This window comes from Emiliania huxleyi (genome assembly GCF_000372725.1).
Source record: "Emiliania huxleyi CCMP1516 unplaced genomic scaffold EMIHUscaffold_34, whole genome shotgun sequence".
Lineage (NCBI taxonomy): Eukaryota > Haptophyta > Isochrysidales > Noelaerhabdaceae > Emiliania > Emiliania huxleyi.
Genome location: NW_005199443.1, coordinates 363,509 through 380,473, shown reverse-complemented (window position 1 = coordinate 380,473; position 16,965 = coordinate 363,509). Strand labels below are relative to the sequence as shown.

Here is a 16,965-nt window from a genome sequence, read left to right as displayed (position 1 = left end):
GGGGAGGGGAGAGGAGGGCTGAGGAGGGCTGAGGAGGGGCGAGGGCAGGCGAGAGGAGAGGAGGGCGCAGGCGTCGCACACACCTCCCACCGGAACGCTGCGAGCTTGCCGGACGAGTCGCTGACGGGTCTGCGAGGGCAGGGGTGCGGTCAGCGGTGGAGGCGGAGGTGCGGTGGGCGGGGAAGGAGGAGGCGGCGGAGGCGGGGACGGCGGATGGAGCAGCGGCTGCAAGGCGATGCCGGCGAGGCACTGTCTGGCACCAAGCTGGTTGGAGCGATGCGAATGCCGCTCGCCACAGCCGGCTCGGCTCTGTCGCGCCGTACCTCTCCCCTCACCCCCGACTCGCTCCGAGCTCGCTCTCCCTCTCTTGCACTCCCTTCTCCCCTCACCGAGAGTCGACGCAGTTGAGGTAGGGCTCTCCGTTGGCGGTGTACGAGACGAGCATGACGCGCAGCGGCTTGCCGTATTGCATCGCCACGCCCAGTGCAGTCAGCGTCTCGCTGCACGTAAGGGGCCCGTGCAGGAACGCGATCGGCCGGCCAACGGCCATCGCCGCCGTGTAGCCGGTCAGGCGGCACCAGGCGGGTGAGGCGTGGAGGATGGTGAAGGGGCTTGTCGCGTCGACGAGCAGCTGCGATGCCGGCTCCGAGTCATGAACGGGCGGCTCGCCGAGTTGTGCTGTCCCAGAGGAGGACGCCATGGGGATGTCCGCGAGCGAGGGAGGGGCAGGCTAGGCGAAGAGAGCCATGCGTGCTTCGCTGATGTTTGGAGAAGGCCGCTCCACGACCTTCGAGTGATGACGGGCCACGTGATTGTCGGGTTCTGGGTATTCGTAAGTATTCCAGGAAGGGAGGGCGCGACGCGGAGCTGTCTCGACGCAGTGTACCACCACCCACGCTGTAGATGGACAGAGAATAGTTCCCTTCCCCCCTCGGAGGGGGCCGGGCGAGGCGCACCCCGAGGGCCCCCCCTCTTTCCCCTTCCCCCCTCGGAGGGGGCCGGGCGAGGCGTAACCCGAGGGCCCTCTTCCCTGACCCCGCCCGCCTGCCCGCCTGCCCTGCCCGCCTGGCTGATAAGATCTTTTCACCTCCTCATTGGTGGAGTATAGGTACGAGGGGGGTGGCGCATCTCTTGCGGGTCTCGCCAGGGGCGCCTACTAACCTCGCTTGCGAGGGGCGTGTGGCATGTCTGAACGGACTCGTGAGGGGAGCCTGCCAACCTCATTCGTCGAAGCGGCGCTTTGTACCCACACCCACCCCGCCGCATTCGTCGCCGGCGCGCGACAGGCTCCCGTCGGCCGGACTGCCCTCGACGAGTGGGTGTCGCCAACCAAGGCGACAGCACTCGAGGGTAGTGCCGACGGGACGCGGCTCGAAGGGCGTGGCTCCGCAGCGCGACTGGCACTCGTCGCAGAGGCCTCGCCTTCGACAAGTCGGGAACGGCTCTACCCGCAACTTTATCGCTAACACGCGCGCACCGCCGAGCCTGCGGCGGGCGCGCTGCAGCCGCACGTCTACCTTCGTCATAGTGCCACGACGTGCGGCCTAGAATTAGCACACGTGCCTCTGTTCGCAAACACTCACACATTGAATTGTCACCGCCAGTGAGTGCGAGATAGGGATAGCCGCTGGCGGCTAGCCCGTGAGGAGGGCGACCATAGACACCTCACTGACCCCACACACGGTCTCGTCCGTGCCTCGCCGGCCGGCGAGATTGCTAGAGGTAGAGCAAGCCTGCTCTAGCCTCGCACGTCACTTTCTGTCGTCTGTTGTTTGTTGTGTCCTTGTTTGTTCCCTTGGCACCTTGGAGTGCTGGGGGGGGCGACAGGAGGGGCGTGGCCCTGGAGTGATGTGTACGCCTACTCAGGGTGTGTGGCAGCCCGCTGGCTGTGTGTCTTGTGAGCTTGTTTGTGTCTGTGTGTCGCTCGTGCGTGTCGTCATCATCTGTCTTGCGTCCACCCATACCGCGTTGGTGTCCAGTCCGAGCCTGACTGTTCTTCACCTTCCTACCTACCTACCTACCCTCTGTAGTGTGTGTGTGTGAGTGTGGTGTGGGCGCGAGAATAGCTCCGCCGTTCATGGAGGCAACCGATGCGAGTCGACTGGTGTGTGTCGTCGTGGTTTCGTATCAAGAATACTCACTCACTCACGGGCGCTGTACTCGCTCGGGATGTCTCTGCGTGGTCAAGGGCTCGAACATGACCTCACCTCCCTTCCGTCTTCTTGCCTCCCCCCATGGCCGTCGCCGAGGGTGCGCAGCTAGCTCCGTACGCGCAGCTTCTCTATCTAGCTCCACGCGCAGCTGCGGCTGTCACGCGCGCTACGCACGCAGTGCGCACGCTTCCGACCGAGCAGCTTTGAACGCGCACAGCTCGGCGCTGAACGCAATCCGCGACACTCCCCCTCTGTCAGCGCTGCGGCAGCATGCCGTCGTCGAGATCGCGTCCCTGCAGCGTCCATGAGATCTGACCCGGATCGATCCTATTCACCCCTACATACCTAAAACCCCTTTTCCTCAGAATCTTGCCACGACGTTCATTGCAACGCAATGAAACGATTGGGTCGTCTCGTGGACGCACGCTAGGCCGCTGCCGGATCACTCCGCCGGTCTCGGCCTGAGGTCTCGGCAGGGGTTGCAGAGGATGCGCACCTTCACCTCTGCTCCTGCGCCGCCATAGCATCGCCGCAGCCACCACAACCAACCAACTTGCCGCCGCCGCCATCGCCATCGCCCCCACCACCAACCGGCTCGCCGCCGCCGCCATCGCCGTCCCCACCTCCACCACGCCCACCTCCCACGCCGCCGCCATCTGCCCCTATACCGCCCCCCACGCTGTCGCCACCTCCCCCCGCCGCCTAAGACGCCGTGCCTCTACGTGACTCTTACACGGCAGCTGAGCAATGCCGGCTGTCGGGAAGGCAGCAGTTTTGGGTGCGAGGGTGAAGGCATCATGTGGGTTGACAGTGGCTGCCGGGGCGAGATCCTCTGCAATGGGACAAGCCTCAGGTGCGAGTCCCGGACAGACAGCGGAGCACCTCCAATGCTCGCCTTCTCCGTCCCTGCTTGCCCCCGCCGCCGCCGCCCCCACCCTCGCCCCCATCGCCGCCCTCCTGCTTGGCCGGCATTGGTCTCACATCGGGAGGACCTGAGTCGACACGTGCAGCCGCCGCCGCCGCATTGACGCAAGCCGCCACATAAAACACACAGTGGGACCTGAGTCGACGTGCAGCCGCCGCCGCCGCATTGACGCAAGCCTCTCGGTCTCGAACACCCGCGGCAGTATCCTCTCCTCGTTGCTCTCGAATGCTACAAATATACCGGATCCAGATCCACCTGCTGCGGCGGCATCCTCATCCTACCAAACATGGTGGCGACGGCGGCGCACTGCGTTGAAAGGCGTGGCGGGTTGTTGTGATTGGGCAGACAGCGTAGCATAAGGTTAGACACGGGTCCGACCCATGCGTCGAGTTCCATCCCGTCAGAGACGTCGCCGGTGGCAATATCCTGCTTTGGTGTCAGGATCGTGCAGCACCCCGATTACGACCGCGACACTCTCGTGAATGACGTCGCAATCATCTTCTTGGCCTCAGACTCAGCCTATCCTCCAATCTCGCGCCTCGACCACTCCAACTCTGAGTAGTTCACTTCAAGCAAGCTGGCGATTGGATGTCGGGGTCCAGTCTTTTCAGCTGAGACGCGATCTCGACGACGCGATCTCGACGACGGCATGCTGCCGCAGCGCTGACAGAGGGGGAGTGTCGCGGATTGCGTTCAGCGCCGAGCTGTGCGCGTTCAAAGCTGCTCGGTCGGAAGCGTGCGCACTGCGTGCGTAGCGCGCGTGACAGCCGCAGCTGCGCGTGGAGCTAGATAGAGAAGCTGCGCGTACGGAGCTAGCTGCGCACCCTCGGCGACGGCCATGGGGGGAGGCAAGAAGACGGAAGGGAGGTGAGGTCATGTTCGAGCCCTTGACCACGCAGAGACATCCCGAGCGAGTACAGCGCCCGACAATCACGTGGCCCGTCATCACTCGAAGGTCGTGGAGCGGCCTTCTCCAAACATCAGCGAAGCACGCATGGCTCTCTTCGCCTAGCCTGCCCCTCCCTCGCTCGCGGACATCCCCATGGCGTCCTCCTCTGGGACAGCGCAACTCGGCGGGCCGCCCGTTCGTCAAGACTCCCGGAGCGCAAACTAAAGCCGTAGGGGGGAGCGCGCGGTGGAGGCGCCGGCTCTTGACTTGTCCCCTACTCGTCTTGAGTCGACTGTCGAACTTTCCATCACCTCTTGTTGGAAGTAAAGATAAATTACTTTTTCTTTCTACCACTCGACCCCACGTTCAGTCCTTTCGCGACCACGCCTTGGCCACGAACCACGCCTGGATCAGGCACCAAACCGCGCCGAGAAGCGCCAAGCAGACGCGGTCGGCCAAATCCTCCGCGTCATGTCCCACTTGCGGCAGGAGCGCGCTGACGACCGCCATCGCCACGAGAAGGAAGAAGTTGCAGAGCAGGAATTGGTCAAGCAAGGTCTCGTAGGACACCTAAGTCGAGAGCTGTGGCACTAACTCCGGCAGACGCCGCAAAACTTCCCCACCTCTCCTCCCTCCCTCCCCTCTCCCTCTCCCGGCGCGGAGGCTCTACTGCCTGCGGGATCATGCCCGCCACCGTGATCTTGTACGCCGCCATCGTCAGGAGGAGCGTGAAGGCGACCTATAACTCGGCAGCGGAAACCGTGACGATAGCATGGGAGCACACATCTCGGTCAGGAGTCCGGAGCGGCACCGATAGGCGTTCCAAAGGCTCCGACGGTTGCGCGGCGAAGAGGGTGAAGGCGAGGCCGGAAAAGACGGCGGTGGGGAGCGCGACGTTGGTGACGTAGAAGCGGGACTTCCGCGCCACTCTCGCCGTAGCGCCAAACTTGGGGAAAATGCGCCCGTTTGCCTTGTGCTCGTCGACGAAGCAATGCACGCCCCCGGTTGGCTGCCACTGGAAGCGGGGTGCGAAGCCCCTATCCACGAGGCTGCTTTCCACACCAGGCGATACGATCACCTTGGCCGGTACGGGGCCGTCGACGCGGCAGAGAATGAGAAACTCGATGCGCAGCTCTTGCGAGTCGAAGGGAAATGCGTGCAGCCGCATCGGCTGGTAGAAGCGCCCCTCGAACCGCAGCTGGATAAGAAGGTCGTCGCCGGCGTCCGTGATCTTTGGTTTCTCATCTATCAGCTTGCACGAGTCGTGCTCAAAGGAGTTGTACGGCTCGATTTGCCTTGCAAACCACTCGACCGATTCGGTGGCGCGGCCGTCTTTGAAGGTGACGAACGCCTCCCGGCGGGCCTTGGCTCCGATGAGCCGGAGACGGACGAGGCAGCGCGCGTTGAAGGACTGCGAGACAGTGTCGATGGATTGGATCTTGAGCACGTCGAAGCGCTCCAGCTCGATCTCCTGCACGACCGTCGTCCGCATGAGTCCGCAAAACGAGGCCGCCTAACCCAATACCTCCTGTATCGGGGTTATGGGGGGTTTACGAGGTGTGAACGTGAACAGAGTAGCCAGATCGCTGTCGATCGTTACGGCACGCATGGGGGGCCTCCCGGACGTATGATCCTAGCCCAATAAGCGCCACGGAGCAGATTTGGATTTTTGACAGAATTAAATGCACTGCCCCCGCACGGTACTAACGATCGTAGTTTTGGGGGCGGCGCCCCTCACGGCACCACACTGACGCAGGACAGCCCGAGATTAGCCTAGCAGTGACTGGGAATCGCCTGCCGGTCGGCTTGGCATGAGCCAAGCACTTGGGTGGCCGTCAACCGAGTCCGAGCGGCGCCTGAGGTGGGTGCCACGGCGTCCGCACGAAGGCGTGGCGGGGTGAGGAGCCAGGGGTGGTGAACACCTCCCCGACGGGCGCGCGGCGCGCCGGATGGTCCGCCGAGGCCGCCGCCGCCCCGGCGGCGGCGATGGGGGCGGCGGCGCCGACCCGGCCGGCGTTTGTCGGCTCCACCTACAGAAGAGCAGGCTCTGTGGGTCGACGATACTAACTCGGTAGTAACGCTGAGCGGTGCTGTGCGACGCCGCGTCGTGCGCGAGGCGACCTCCTGAGGCTACCTGAGCTGGCAATGGATGCCACCAGGACGCACGGCTAGCAGGAGCCAGTCGGGCATGCCCTGCTGTGGAGCAGAGCCTGCTGGCGCACCGGCGATACTAACTCAGCGCGCCGCGAGAGGCGAATCTGGGCGACTTTGGAGGCGCAGTTCTCGAGGTTGCCGTCGACGATTGATGTCGGGTAACTTGTCACTGCCGTCCGGGAAGCTCTTCTCTCAGCAGGCCGAGCGCCGTGGCATCGCGCGGCTCGCAGCGCTGTCGCTACGCCGAGAACCCCCAAAACTCGCGAGACCTCGATACTAACAAAGACTACGATACTTGGAGGTACCGCAGCGCAACTGAACCTAACCCACCAGCCTAACCCAACCCCTGCCTAGACGAGTACAGCTAAAGAGTACCCGGGGCTCCGGAGGGGGGCCCGTCAACATCTTCAGCTTGTGAGCCAGGAAAAGGGTTGGCCTCAACCATAGGTAGGTTCCACTTTTGTTGCTTTTCCGCGCCCCCCCCCCCCCCCCCCCGGAAGGGTAGGGACCATACGTACAAAACACAAAAAAAATCTTTCTCTCTCTCCCCCCCATAAGTACGTACAAACACATCTCGTACGTACGGCTTGTAAGGGGGCTGGGCGCGTACCCCGGTGGGGCTTTGAGCAGCGGCCTGGGATCGTGACCACACCCTCGTGTGTGCTGGCGTCCGGGTCCCAGCGGGTTTTCACCTCACAGTACACACGCTCAACTTGAGCCCCAGCGTCAGACGCTGAACTGCACGTCCCCTCAAACGCAGCGGCCTTCCCAACGATTCCGATCGCCATGGGCTGCTCGGCTTCTTTGCCCGGCGTTGCCGACGCCACCGCCGCTCCTGCCGCATTGGCCGCGCGCAGCGGCGCTTCCCTCTCCCCTGACCTGCTCGCTGCACGCGCAGCAAGCGTCACTGTTCTTCCGGCCGCACCGAACGCCGACCTCGTCTCGCAGCGGGCAGCCGAGCGCAACCTCCCGGAGCGGCTGACCCTCGGCCTGTCTGTCGACGCGATCGAGGAGTACATCACCGCCCTCCCCGCCGACGTCGTCGAGCAGTGCAACAAGAACCGGCCCACCATCAACGGCGTCCGCGTCCCCGCCAACGCCGCCCTCAACGGCTACGTCAACCAGTGGCAGATCGCGAGGCGGAGCGAGGCGGACGGAGGCAAGGCGTACTGCGAGGCGCTGTACGAGTGCGGCGACCCTGGCGTGGGCGTCGCCACCGTCTTTGTGAGCTGGTTCCTCGAGACGCCGCTCGCGACGCTGGTGGACGCCCTGCGGCAGTACCTGCGGCTCCACCCAGAGCTGCCGCCCGACACCAAGTTCTGGGTCTGCGACTTTGTGATCCGCCAGTCGACGCGGCAGCTCGACGTCACGATGAACGACGTCAAGCGGCTCGGCGACTGCGTCCGCGCCGTCGGCCACACGGTTCTGCTCATGGAGCCGTGGTACGACCCGTCGCCGCTGCGGCGCGCGTACTGCATCAAGGAGGTGTTCCACACGCAGGCGTCGGGCGCGCGCTTCGAGGTGGTGATGAGCGCGGAGCAGCAGGCGGCGTTTGAGACGGCGCTGGTGGAGGACTTTGAGTCGATCGCGGCGAAGCTGTCCGAGGTGGATGTGCGCAAGGCGGAGTGCCGCAACCCGAGAGACACGGAGCAGATCCTGGGCGAGCTGGAGCGGGAGGTTGGCCTGACCGAGTGCAACAAGGCTGTGTTTGGGCTGCTGCGGGGGGCGCTGGCGGGGCAGGGGAGGGCGGCGCTGGAGCGGATGGAGCCGGCGGAGAGGGCGACGTCGAACCTGATCAACCAGCTCGGTTTGCTGCTGCAGGACCAGGGCGACCTGGACGGCGCGGAGGCGCTGCTCCGCGAGGCGCTGGAGGGGCACCGAGAGACGCTCGGCGACCGGCATCCGAGCACGCTCATCTCGATCAACAACCTCGGCTCGCTGCTGTACGCCAAGGGCGACCTGGACGGCGCGGAGGCGCTGTTCCGCGAGGCGCTGGAGGCGTGCCGAGAGACGCTCGGCGACCGGCACCCGAAGACGCTCACCTCGATCAACAACCTCGGCGCGCTGCTGAAGGACAAGGGCGACCTGGGCGGCGCGGAGCCGCTGTACCGCGAGGCGCTGGAGGCGAAGCGAGAGACGCTCGGCGACCGGCACCCGAGCACGCTCAACTCGATCAACCAGTTCGGCTTGCTGCTGAAGGCCAAGGGCGACCTAGACGGCGCGGAGGCGCTGCTCCGCGAGGCGCTGGCGGCGAGCCGAGAGACGCTCGGCGACCGGCACCCGAAGACGCTCACCTCGATCAGCAACCTCGGCTTGCTGCTGGCGGACAAGGGCGACCTAGACGGCGCGGAGGCGTTGTTCCGCGAGGACGTGGCGGCGAGCCGAGAGACGCTCGGCGACCGGCACCCGAGCACGCTCACTTTGATCAGCAACCTCGGCTCGCTGCTGCAGGACCAGGGCGACCTGGACGGCGCGGAGGCGCTGCTTCGCGAGGCGCTGGCGGCGAGCCGAGAGACGCTCGGCGACCGGCACCCGAGCACGCTCGGCTCGGTCAACAACCTCGGCTCGCTGCTGTATGCCAAGGGCGACCTGGACGGCGCGGAGGCGCTGTTCCGCGAGGACCTGGAGGCGAGCCGAGAGACGCTCGGCGACCGGCACCCGAAGACGCTCAACTCGATCAACAACCTCGGCTTGCTGCTGGCGGACAAGGGCGACCTGGACGGCGCGGAGGCGCTGTACCGCGAGGCGCTGGAGGGGAGGCGAGAGACGCTCGGCGACCGGCACCCGGACACGCTCACCTCGATCAGCAACCTCGGCGCGCTGCTGAAGGCCAAGGGCGACCTGGACGGCGCGGAGGCGCTGTACCGCGAGGCGCTGGAGGGGAGGCGAGAGACGCTCGGCGACCGGCACCCGCACACGCTCGGCTCGATCAGCAACCTCGGCTCGCTGCTGCAGGACCAGGGCGACCTGGACGGCGCGGAGCCGCTGTGTCGCGAGGCGCTGGAGGGAAGCCGAGAGACGCTCGGCGCCCGGCACCCGAGCACGCTCACCTCGATCTACAACCTCGGCTCGCTGCTGCAGAAGCAAGGCAGGCTCGGGGAAGCCATCCCGCTCTTCCGGGAGGAGCTGGAGGGGTGCGCTGCGCGGTACGGAAAGGGGGATGACGAGACGAGGGGCTCAGCCCGCAACCTTGTCGCGCTGCTGGAGAAGGCCGGGCGACAGCGCCAGGCTGACGAGATCGCTGCCACGTATGGCGTCTGACCTTGGAGCGGCCAGGCAGGCGGCGAGCGACCATGTAATCTCCCGGGCTCCCTTCGAGCTGGGTCGAGTTGAGTTTTGTTTATTATTCCAAAAGGAGGGCTACACGTGAGGCCGTGCTTTTTTCGTCTTTATGGTTTTTATTAATCAAGGGCTACACGCAGCGGGCTCGACGACCTACCATACCCCGCGCGCCTGACCCAGGCGCGAAAACGAATCTGCGAGGCGTGGCCGCTCACGCGGCCCGATGGGGAGGAGCGGGGCGGACTACACCGTCCAGCGCCGCCTTGGGCTCCCCCTTGATGTCGCCTGCCAGGCGGTGGAGGCAGGCAAGAGGGCACCCAGCGGCCAGCTACACGACGCCCTTGGCGACGCCGCGATGGTTAACCCTCGGTCAAAGCATGCTACAAGACACAAATTTCTACTCAAACGTTTGGTCAAATGCCTCCGCTCGGCGTGGGGCATGATCATCGAGATGGAGCCGACTGCACACCTCAGTTACAGTAATCCAAAACAACCTGACGTGGCGGCGGCAAACATCGGCAGGGGGCACAGGCGCCTCGTTGCCGATTTGAAGCTCACGAGCTCGCTTGCGAGCACGGGCAAGGACACGGCCGGCGACGGAGAGCTCGGCTGGAAGGGGGCCTATGTGCGCTTTGGCAACACGGAGACCGGGCTGCTCAAGTTGGTCAAAGGGCGCGGCAAGTGGTCTCCGTCGGAAGCGACGGCAGCGGCGGTGGCGGGGGAGGAGGAGGAGGCCGAGGAGGAGGGGGAGGAGGGGGAGGAGGAGGATGCCCCCAAGGGAAAGCTCAAGGAGCAGCCTGGCGATTACCCCTTTGCGCGGCAGCAGGATTGCGATCTACGTTTGTTTGATTTTGAGGCTTTCGGAGGCTTTGGAAAGGAGGTTCGCAGCACCCTGAGGGAGGCGGCGAACCAGCTGAGCAACAAACTTTCGCACGCTCAGCACCTGGACGAGGTCACATGGACCACCAAGAACTGGCACGGGCTGCAGATGCAGCGCTTGTCTGTCGTCCTCCACACCGCCGTGGCGTGGCAGACGGTGAACGAGCTAGCGTGCGGGGAGAGCGGCATTGTGCATGGTGCGGAGTGCATTGCCGTTCTTAACGGAGTCGCTTAGGCGGCTCCGGTGGTGAGCCTGTGTGTGTGCCAGTCCGCGCCAGTCTGCGCCCTTGTCGTGCCAGTGTGCTGTGAGAGAGGCTTGTATCTTAAGGATATCCACCTCGAGAACCTCGAGAACACCCGCGCGAATTGTGGCACGCTGTCGTCGGCAACGTCTCGGCTTCTCATGGGCTGCTCGGCTTCTTTGCCCGGCGTTGCCGACGCCACCACCCCTACTGCCGCATCGACCACGCGAATCGCCGCTTCTCTCTCCCCCGACCGGCTCGCTGCACACGCAGCAACCGCCTCTGTTCTTCGGGCAGCACTGAACGCCGACCTCGTCTCGCAGCGGGCCGCCGAGCGCAACCTCCCGGAGCGGCTGACCCTCGGCCTGTCTGTCGACGCGATCGAGGAGTACATCACCGCCCTCCCCGCCGACGTCGTCGAGCAGTGCAACGAGAACCGGCCCACCATCAACGGCGTCCGCGTCCCCGCCAACGCCACCCTCAACGGCTACGTCAACCAGTGGCAGATCGCGAGGCGGAGCGAGGCGGACGGAGGCAAGGCGTACTGCGAGGCGCTGTACGAGTGCGGCGACCCTGGCGTGGGCGTCGCCACCGTCTTTGTGAGCTGGTTCCTCGAGACGCCGCTCGCGACGCTGGTGGACGCCCTGCGGCAGTACCTGCGGCTCCACCCAGAGCTGCCGCCCGACACCAAGTTCTGGGTCTGCGACTTTGTGATCCGCCAGTCGACGCGGCAGCTCGACGTCACGATGAACGACGTCAAGCGGCTCGGCGACTGCGTCCGCGCCGTCGGCCACACGGTTCTGCTCATGGAGCCGTGGTACGACCCGTCGCCGCTGCGGCGCGCGTACTGCATCAAGGAGGTGTTCCACACGCAGGCGTCGGGCGCGCGCTTCGAGGTGGTGATGAGCGCGGAGCAGCAGGCGGCCTTTGAGACGGCGCTCGTGGAGGACTTTGACTCGATCGCGACGAAGCTGTCCGAGGTGGATGTGCGCAAGGCGGAGTGCCGCAACCCGAGAGACACGGAGCAGATCCTGGGCGAGCTGGAGACCCTCCCAGGTGGCCTGACCGAGTGCAACAAGGCTGTGTTTGGGCTGCTGCGGGGGGCGCTGGCGGGGCAGGGGAGGGCGGCGCTGGAGCGGATGGAGCCGGCGGAGAGGGCGACGTCGAACCTGATCAACCAGCTCGGCTTGCTGCTGCGGGACCAGGGCGACCTGGACGGCGCGGAGGCGCTGGACCGCGAGGCGCTGGAGGGGCGGCGAGAGACGCTCGGCGACCGGCATCCGAAGACGCTCGGCTCGATCAACAACCTCGGCTTGCTGCTGCGGGACCAGGGCGACCTAGACGGCGCGGAGGCGCTGCTCCGCGAGGCGCTGGCGGCGAGCCGAGAGACGCTCGGCGACCGGCACCCAAGCACGCTCTCCTCGATCAACAACCTCGGCTCGCTGCTGGAGGCCAAGGGCGACCTGGACGGCGCGGAGGCGCTGTTCCGCGAGGACCTGGCGGCGAGCCGAGAGACGCTCGGCGACCGGCACCCGGACACGCTCATGTCGATCAACAGCCTCGGCGTGCTGCTGGCGGCCAAGGGCGACCTGGACGGCGCGGAGGCGCTGCTTCGCGAGGCGCTGGAGGGGTGCCGAGAGACGCTCGGCGACCGGCATCCGAAGACGTTCTCCTCGATCAACAACCTCGGCTTACTGCTGCAGGACCAGGGCGACTTGGACGGCGCGGAGGCGCTGTACCGCGAGGCGCTGGAGGGGCGGCGAGAGACGCTCGGCGACCGGCACCCGAGCACGCTCCTCTCGATCAACAACCTCGGCTCGCTGCTGCAGGACCAGGGCGACCTGGACGGCGCGGGGGCGCTGTCTCGCGAGGCGCTGGAGGGGAGACGGGAGACGCTCGGCGACCGGCACCCGAGCACGCTCGACTCGATCAGTAACCTCGGCTCGCTGCTGCAGGACCAGGGCGACCTGGACGGCGCGGAGCCGCTGTGTCGCGAGGCGCTGGAGGGAAGCCGAGAGACGCTCGGCGCCCGGCACCCGAGCACGCTCACCTCGATCTACAACCTCGGCTTGCTGCTGAAGAAGAAGGGCGACCTGGACGGCGCGGAGGCGCTGTACCGCGAGGCGCTGGAGGGGCACCGAGAGACGCTCGGCGACCGGCACCCGGACACGCTCACCTCGATCGACAACCTCGGCTTGCTGCTGCGGGACCAGGGCGACCTGGACGGCGCGGAGGCGCTGCACCGCGAGGCGCTGGAGGGGCACCAAGAGACGCTCGGCGACCGGCACCCGGACACGCTCACCTCGATCGACAACCTCGGCATGCTGCTGTACGCCAAGGGCGACCTGGACGGCGCGGAGGCGCTGTTCCGCGAGGCGCTGGCGGCGAGGCGAGAGACGCTCGGCGACCGGCACCCGGACACGCTCACCTCGATCAGCAACCTCGGCTTGCTGCTGAAGAAGAAGGGCGACCTGGACGGCGCGGAGGCGCTGTTCCGCGAGGCGCTGGAGGGGTGCCGGGAGACGCTCGGCGACCGGCACCCGGACACGCTCGACCTGGTCTACGGCCTCGGCATGCTGCTGCAGACGCAGGGCAGGCTCGGGAACGCCATCCCTCTCTTCCGGGAGGACTTGGAGGGATTCACTGCGCGGTACGGGAAGGGGCATGAAGAGACGCAGAGCTCGGCCCGCAACCTTGTCGAGGTGCTGACGGAGGCGGGGCGACAGCGCGAGGCTGACGAGATCGCTGCCACGTATGGCGTCTGACCTTGGGGCCGTGCTTTTGGGGGTCTTTATGGTTTTTACTTCCTAAACGGAATGGGGCGCCCAACACGTGCCCGGATTACTGTGTGCCTTCCCCAGGCACAGCCTTTCGGCTCGTCGTGAAGGGTCGGTGCGTGTCGTGATCCCCTGGAACACCCGTACTCTCCCGCGCCATCTCCGTCGCCTTGTTCGGCTGCGGCCTTACCACCAAGATCGGGAGGCGGCCAGGGCTCATAGACTCGGTCGAGAGACCCCAGATTGGCATCCATGCCTCTCTGGACAGGGTGGCCCGCCACAACGACCCCTGGAATTGCGACTCGCCGCTTTCCTCCCGCTGTGATTCTGTGTGAGCTCTGTGTCTTGATTTGCCATCTACCTAAAACTTCTGGCCTCTTTGGGGTTCTGACCTACCATACCTCGGCGGGCTGCTGTATCGCAAGGGCGACCTGGACGGCGCGGAGGCGCTGTACCGCGAGGCGCTGGCGGCGAAGCGAGAGACGCTCGGCGACCGGCACCCGAGCACGCATCGCTCACCTCGATCAACAACCTCGGCATGCTGCTGGCGGACAAGGGCGACCTGGACGGCGCGGAGGCGCTGTTCCGCGAGGCGCTGGAGGGGAGACGGGAGACGCTCGGCGACCGGCACCCGGACACGCTCACCTCGATCGGCAACCTCGGCTCGCTGCTGGCGGACAAGGGCGACCTGGACGGCGCGGAGGCGCTGTCTCGCGAGGACCTGGCGGCGAGGCGAGAGACGCTCGGCGACCGGCACCCGAGCACGCTCTCCTCGATCTATAACCTCGGCTCGCTGCTGCAAAAGCAGGACAGGCTCGGGGACGCCATCCCTCTCTTCCGGGAGGAGCTGGAGGGGTGCGATGCGCGGTACGGGAAGGGGCATGAAGAGACGCAGAGCTCGGCCCGCAACCTTGTCGAGGTGCTGACGGAGGCGGGGCGACAGCGCGAGGCTGACGAGATCGCTGCCACGTATAGCGTCTGTGGGGCGGCCAGGCAGGCGGCGAGCGACCATGTAATCTCCCGGGATACACAAAGCGAGGTAGGTAGGTAGGTAGAAAGGTGAAGAACAGCCGAGCACACCTACCATACCCCGCAAAAAGTCCGAACCCAGCCCGCTGTGTTTTCACTTGTGTGCCGACAAATGCTCCTGCCAGCCGCCCAGCCTCGCTTCCGCGGCATCACCCACATCTTCATCGACTGCGACGACTGCCTCTACCAGAACGGCTGGGCCACCGCACGCCGCATCACTCAGTCAATCGGCGCCTACACCGCAACGCTCGGCGTGAGCAAGGCCTTGCCCGCCGCCCGCCTGCGCTGCAAACACTGCACGTCGCCACACCGCCACCAACATGCTGGCCTCGCCACCCTTGCCACCGCTGCAGGACCGGGCGTACCAGCTGTACAAGGAGCACGGTACCTGCCTCAAGGGTCTGCTCGTGGAGCGCATCCTCGACGAGGCCGGCGCCGAGGAGTTCCTTACCGAGGTCCCGAGCTCTGGGGAGATGTGGGGAGGAGTTCGGGAGATATGGGGAGGCGATGGGGAGACGTAGGGAGGTTCGACAGGCCGCCCTCCCTCCACAAAGGTGCACAAGATTGACTATTCCGAGATCGAGCCCGACGCGCGGCTGCGGGAGGTCCTCTCTGCCGTGCTCGGCGTGGCGCGCTGCCACGTCTTCACGGGCTGTCCAACCTCGGGATCGCACGAGAGTAGCCGAGGCTGACCGAACGTAGGCGCCCTGCTGGGTCTTCACGGCCTCGGCGTCCGAGCACGCCGCGCGCTGCATGGTGCACCCTGCCTCCGCCACCCTCTCCTCTGCCACTTTCACCTCCACCGCCATCGCCACCGCCGCCATCGCTACCGCCTCCATCGCCTCCGCCGCCATCGCTCTAGCCGCTGCCTCCGCCACCGCCACCCTCGCACCCAGTCGCCCGCGCCACCGTCGCCACCGCCGCCCTCGCCTCCGCCTCCGCCGCCTCTCTCTCAGGCCAAGCTCGGCGTCGGCGGTCTCCCGTGGCAGGGCATCATCGACACGCGGGCGCGAAGAATAGAGGAGCAAACCGAATAGCGCTCGGGAAGAGAGGCCGGTACGGGCGGTGGGAGCGGGTCCCCCGGCCTGCAGCCTAGAGTCGTCCCACGGCGAGCCACGGCTTTCTTTTTTATACGGCCCTCTTTCCTGCTGGTCTTGGCAGGCGTGCAGCCTCGAGTCGAAACACGCGCGAGACCAGCTCCGAGGGCGGCGATGCGGGGCCATTCCCTGGCGTGCTCATCTCGCCCGTGTGTGTCGTCTGTGTAGGCGCGCTCTAGCTTTGAGGCGGCGATGCGGATCGCCGGTGAGCGACACCGATCGCCTTAGCGACACCTATCGCCTTAGCGACACCTATCGCCTTAGCGGAGAGGAGCTGGCCGGGAGAGCACCGGCAGCAGGACGCGTCCGATGCCTGATCAGTCGGCTGCATGCGATGGCACTGCACCCCGCCGCATGCAACTCATTCTCTGATGACAATACAGCCGCATGCAAGTCGTTCTCTGATGGCAGTACACATCGCCCGCATGCAAGTCGTTCTCTGATGACACTGCGCCCCGCCGCATGCAAGTCGTTAAGGGGTTGACCATGTCAGGCGCGACCGACCCCGCCGCGTGCCTCTTTTGCGACGACAGCGTCAAGAACATCCAGGCGGCCAGCGCGTTTGGCTGGAGGACGGCGCGGAGATGTCGCCGAGATGTCGCCGAGATGTCGCCGCGATATAGACGGGGTGCAGCCCGAGATGCCGCCGAGAGGCAGCCAGGACTGATTCAGCCCAGACACGCACCAAGACAGCGCGCCGGAGCGTCTGCGCGTGAGTGCGCGAGGATCGCAGCTGGCAGAGAGGCGTACACCTCCGCGAAGGCTCTGGGACCCTCCCCGCGACATGTCCACGCGTGCTCCGCCCTTCCTCCGCCAGGTGCTGGTGGGGAGGACGGACAGAGACACGGGCGCGGAGGTGCGGTGCGCCGAGGCGGAGGCGCACCTCGCCTCGATCCACGGCCTCGCGGAGCTGCTCGGGGTGGCGCCGGCCGAGGCGGCCGACGGGGAGGCGCGGGAATGAGTTAGGTTTTCTTTGAAAAGCACGTTTTTCTTTTAAAGCTCTGTGTCCTGCGCGCGCGCGGGCAGCCATCATTTGTGTCGATCCCGCAATGAGTGCGACCTTTGACGTCATCGAGACCAGGAAGCGCAGCGGCACCGACGACTGGGAGGTGCAGATCAAGCGGCGGGACCGCGCGCCGTCGTATGGGCCAGGGCAGCGTCACCAGCAAAACGAGGGCTGGTGGGTGACGCACGAGGAGATTACGGACGAGCGCTTCGGCGCGCAGGCCGCGACGCTCCGTGACCAGGCCGACGAGCAGGTTCTGAAGAAGAAAATGGAGCAAGACGCCGCCGAAGAGGCTGCGCCCTCACCGCCGCCACCCTCTCCCCTCCCCCGTCACCACCGCCGCCCTCTCCCCCGCCCTCGCCTCCGCCTTCGCCCCCGCCCTCGCCTCCGCCTTCGCCCCCGCCCTCCCCGCACGTGCGCGCGCCGCTGCCGCTCCGGTCGTCCCCGATTCCTCTCCCCCTCTGTACTGACTCAGCCGCGCCTGCCGCTTCTGCAGGGCGATAGTGACGACAGCGACTGGACGAACGACGGG

General features: G+C 66.1%; 7 protein-coding genes across 7 annotated transcripts; 5 read left to right on the top strand and 2 right to left on the bottom strand.

Moving 5' to 3' along the window:
- Positions 1 to 385: 385 nt before the first annotated feature.
- EMIHUDRAFT_208026 (hypothetical protein) lies at positions 386 to 700 on the bottom strand (the record flags this gene model as incomplete). Its single annotated transcript, XM_005773343.1, has 1 exon — positions 386 to 700. One exon carries the CDS (start codon positions 698 to 700, stop codon positions 386 to 388), a length of 315 nt encoding a protein of 104 aa, XP_005773400.1.
- A 3,633-nt stretch (positions 701 to 4,333) lies between these two features.
- EMIHUDRAFT_208025 (hypothetical protein) lies at positions 4,334 to 5,459 on the bottom strand (the record flags this gene model as incomplete). Its single annotated transcript, XM_005773342.1, has 3 exons — positions 4,334 to 4,537; positions 4,638 to 4,706; positions 4,779 to 5,459. The coding sequence occupies 3 exons, from the start codon at positions 5,457 to 5,459 to the stop codon at positions 4,334 to 4,336; spliced, it is 954 nt and encodes a 317-aa protein (XP_005773399.1).
- A 2,423-nt stretch (positions 5,460 to 7,882) lies between these two features.
- EMIHUDRAFT_65333 (hypothetical protein) lies at positions 7,883 to 9,382 on the top strand (the record flags this gene model as incomplete). The annotated part of the gene is made up of 1 exon (XM_005773341.1): positions 7,883 to 9,382. The coding sequence occupies one exon, from the start codon at positions 7,883 to 7,885 to the stop codon at positions 9,380 to 9,382; it is 1,500 nt and encodes a 499-aa protein (XP_005773398.1).
- A 1,286-nt stretch (positions 9,383 to 10,668) lies between these two features.
- On the top strand, positions 10,669 to 11,618 carry EMIHUDRAFT_435773 (hypothetical protein; the record flags this gene model as incomplete). The annotated part of the gene is made up of 1 exon (XM_005773340.1): positions 10,669 to 11,618. A coding segment is annotated over exon 1 (933 nt), but the record flags the coding sequence as incomplete, so codon positions are not given.
- Positions 11,619 to 11,939: 321 nt separating this feature from the next.
- Positions 11,940 to 12,968, top strand: EMIHUDRAFT_52385 (hypothetical protein; the record flags this gene model as incomplete). The annotated part of the gene is made up of 1 exon (XM_005773339.1): positions 11,940 to 12,968. A coding segment is annotated over one exon (1,029 nt), but the record flags the coding sequence as incomplete, so codon positions are not given.
- An 871-nt stretch (positions 12,969 to 13,839) lies between these two features.
- Positions 13,840 to 14,352, top strand: EMIHUDRAFT_208022 (hypothetical protein; the record flags this gene model as incomplete). The annotated part of the gene is made up of 1 exon (XM_005773338.1): positions 13,840 to 14,352. One exon carries the CDS (start codon positions 13,840 to 13,842, stop codon positions 14,350 to 14,352), a length of 513 nt encoding a protein of 170 aa, XP_005773395.1.
- Positions 14,353 to 14,442: 90 nt separating this feature from the next.
- On the top strand, positions 14,443 to 15,367 carry EMIHUDRAFT_208021 (hypothetical protein; the record flags this gene model as incomplete). The annotated part of the gene is made up of 5 exons (XM_005773337.1): positions 14,443 to 14,583; positions 14,684 to 14,785; positions 14,885 to 14,956; positions 15,033 to 15,086; positions 15,320 to 15,367. The coding sequence occupies 5 exons, from the start codon at positions 14,443 to 14,445 to the stop codon at positions 15,365 to 15,367; spliced, it is 417 nt and encodes a 138-aa protein (XP_005773394.1).
- Between the last annotated feature and the right edge of the window lie 1,598 nt (positions 15,368 to 16,965).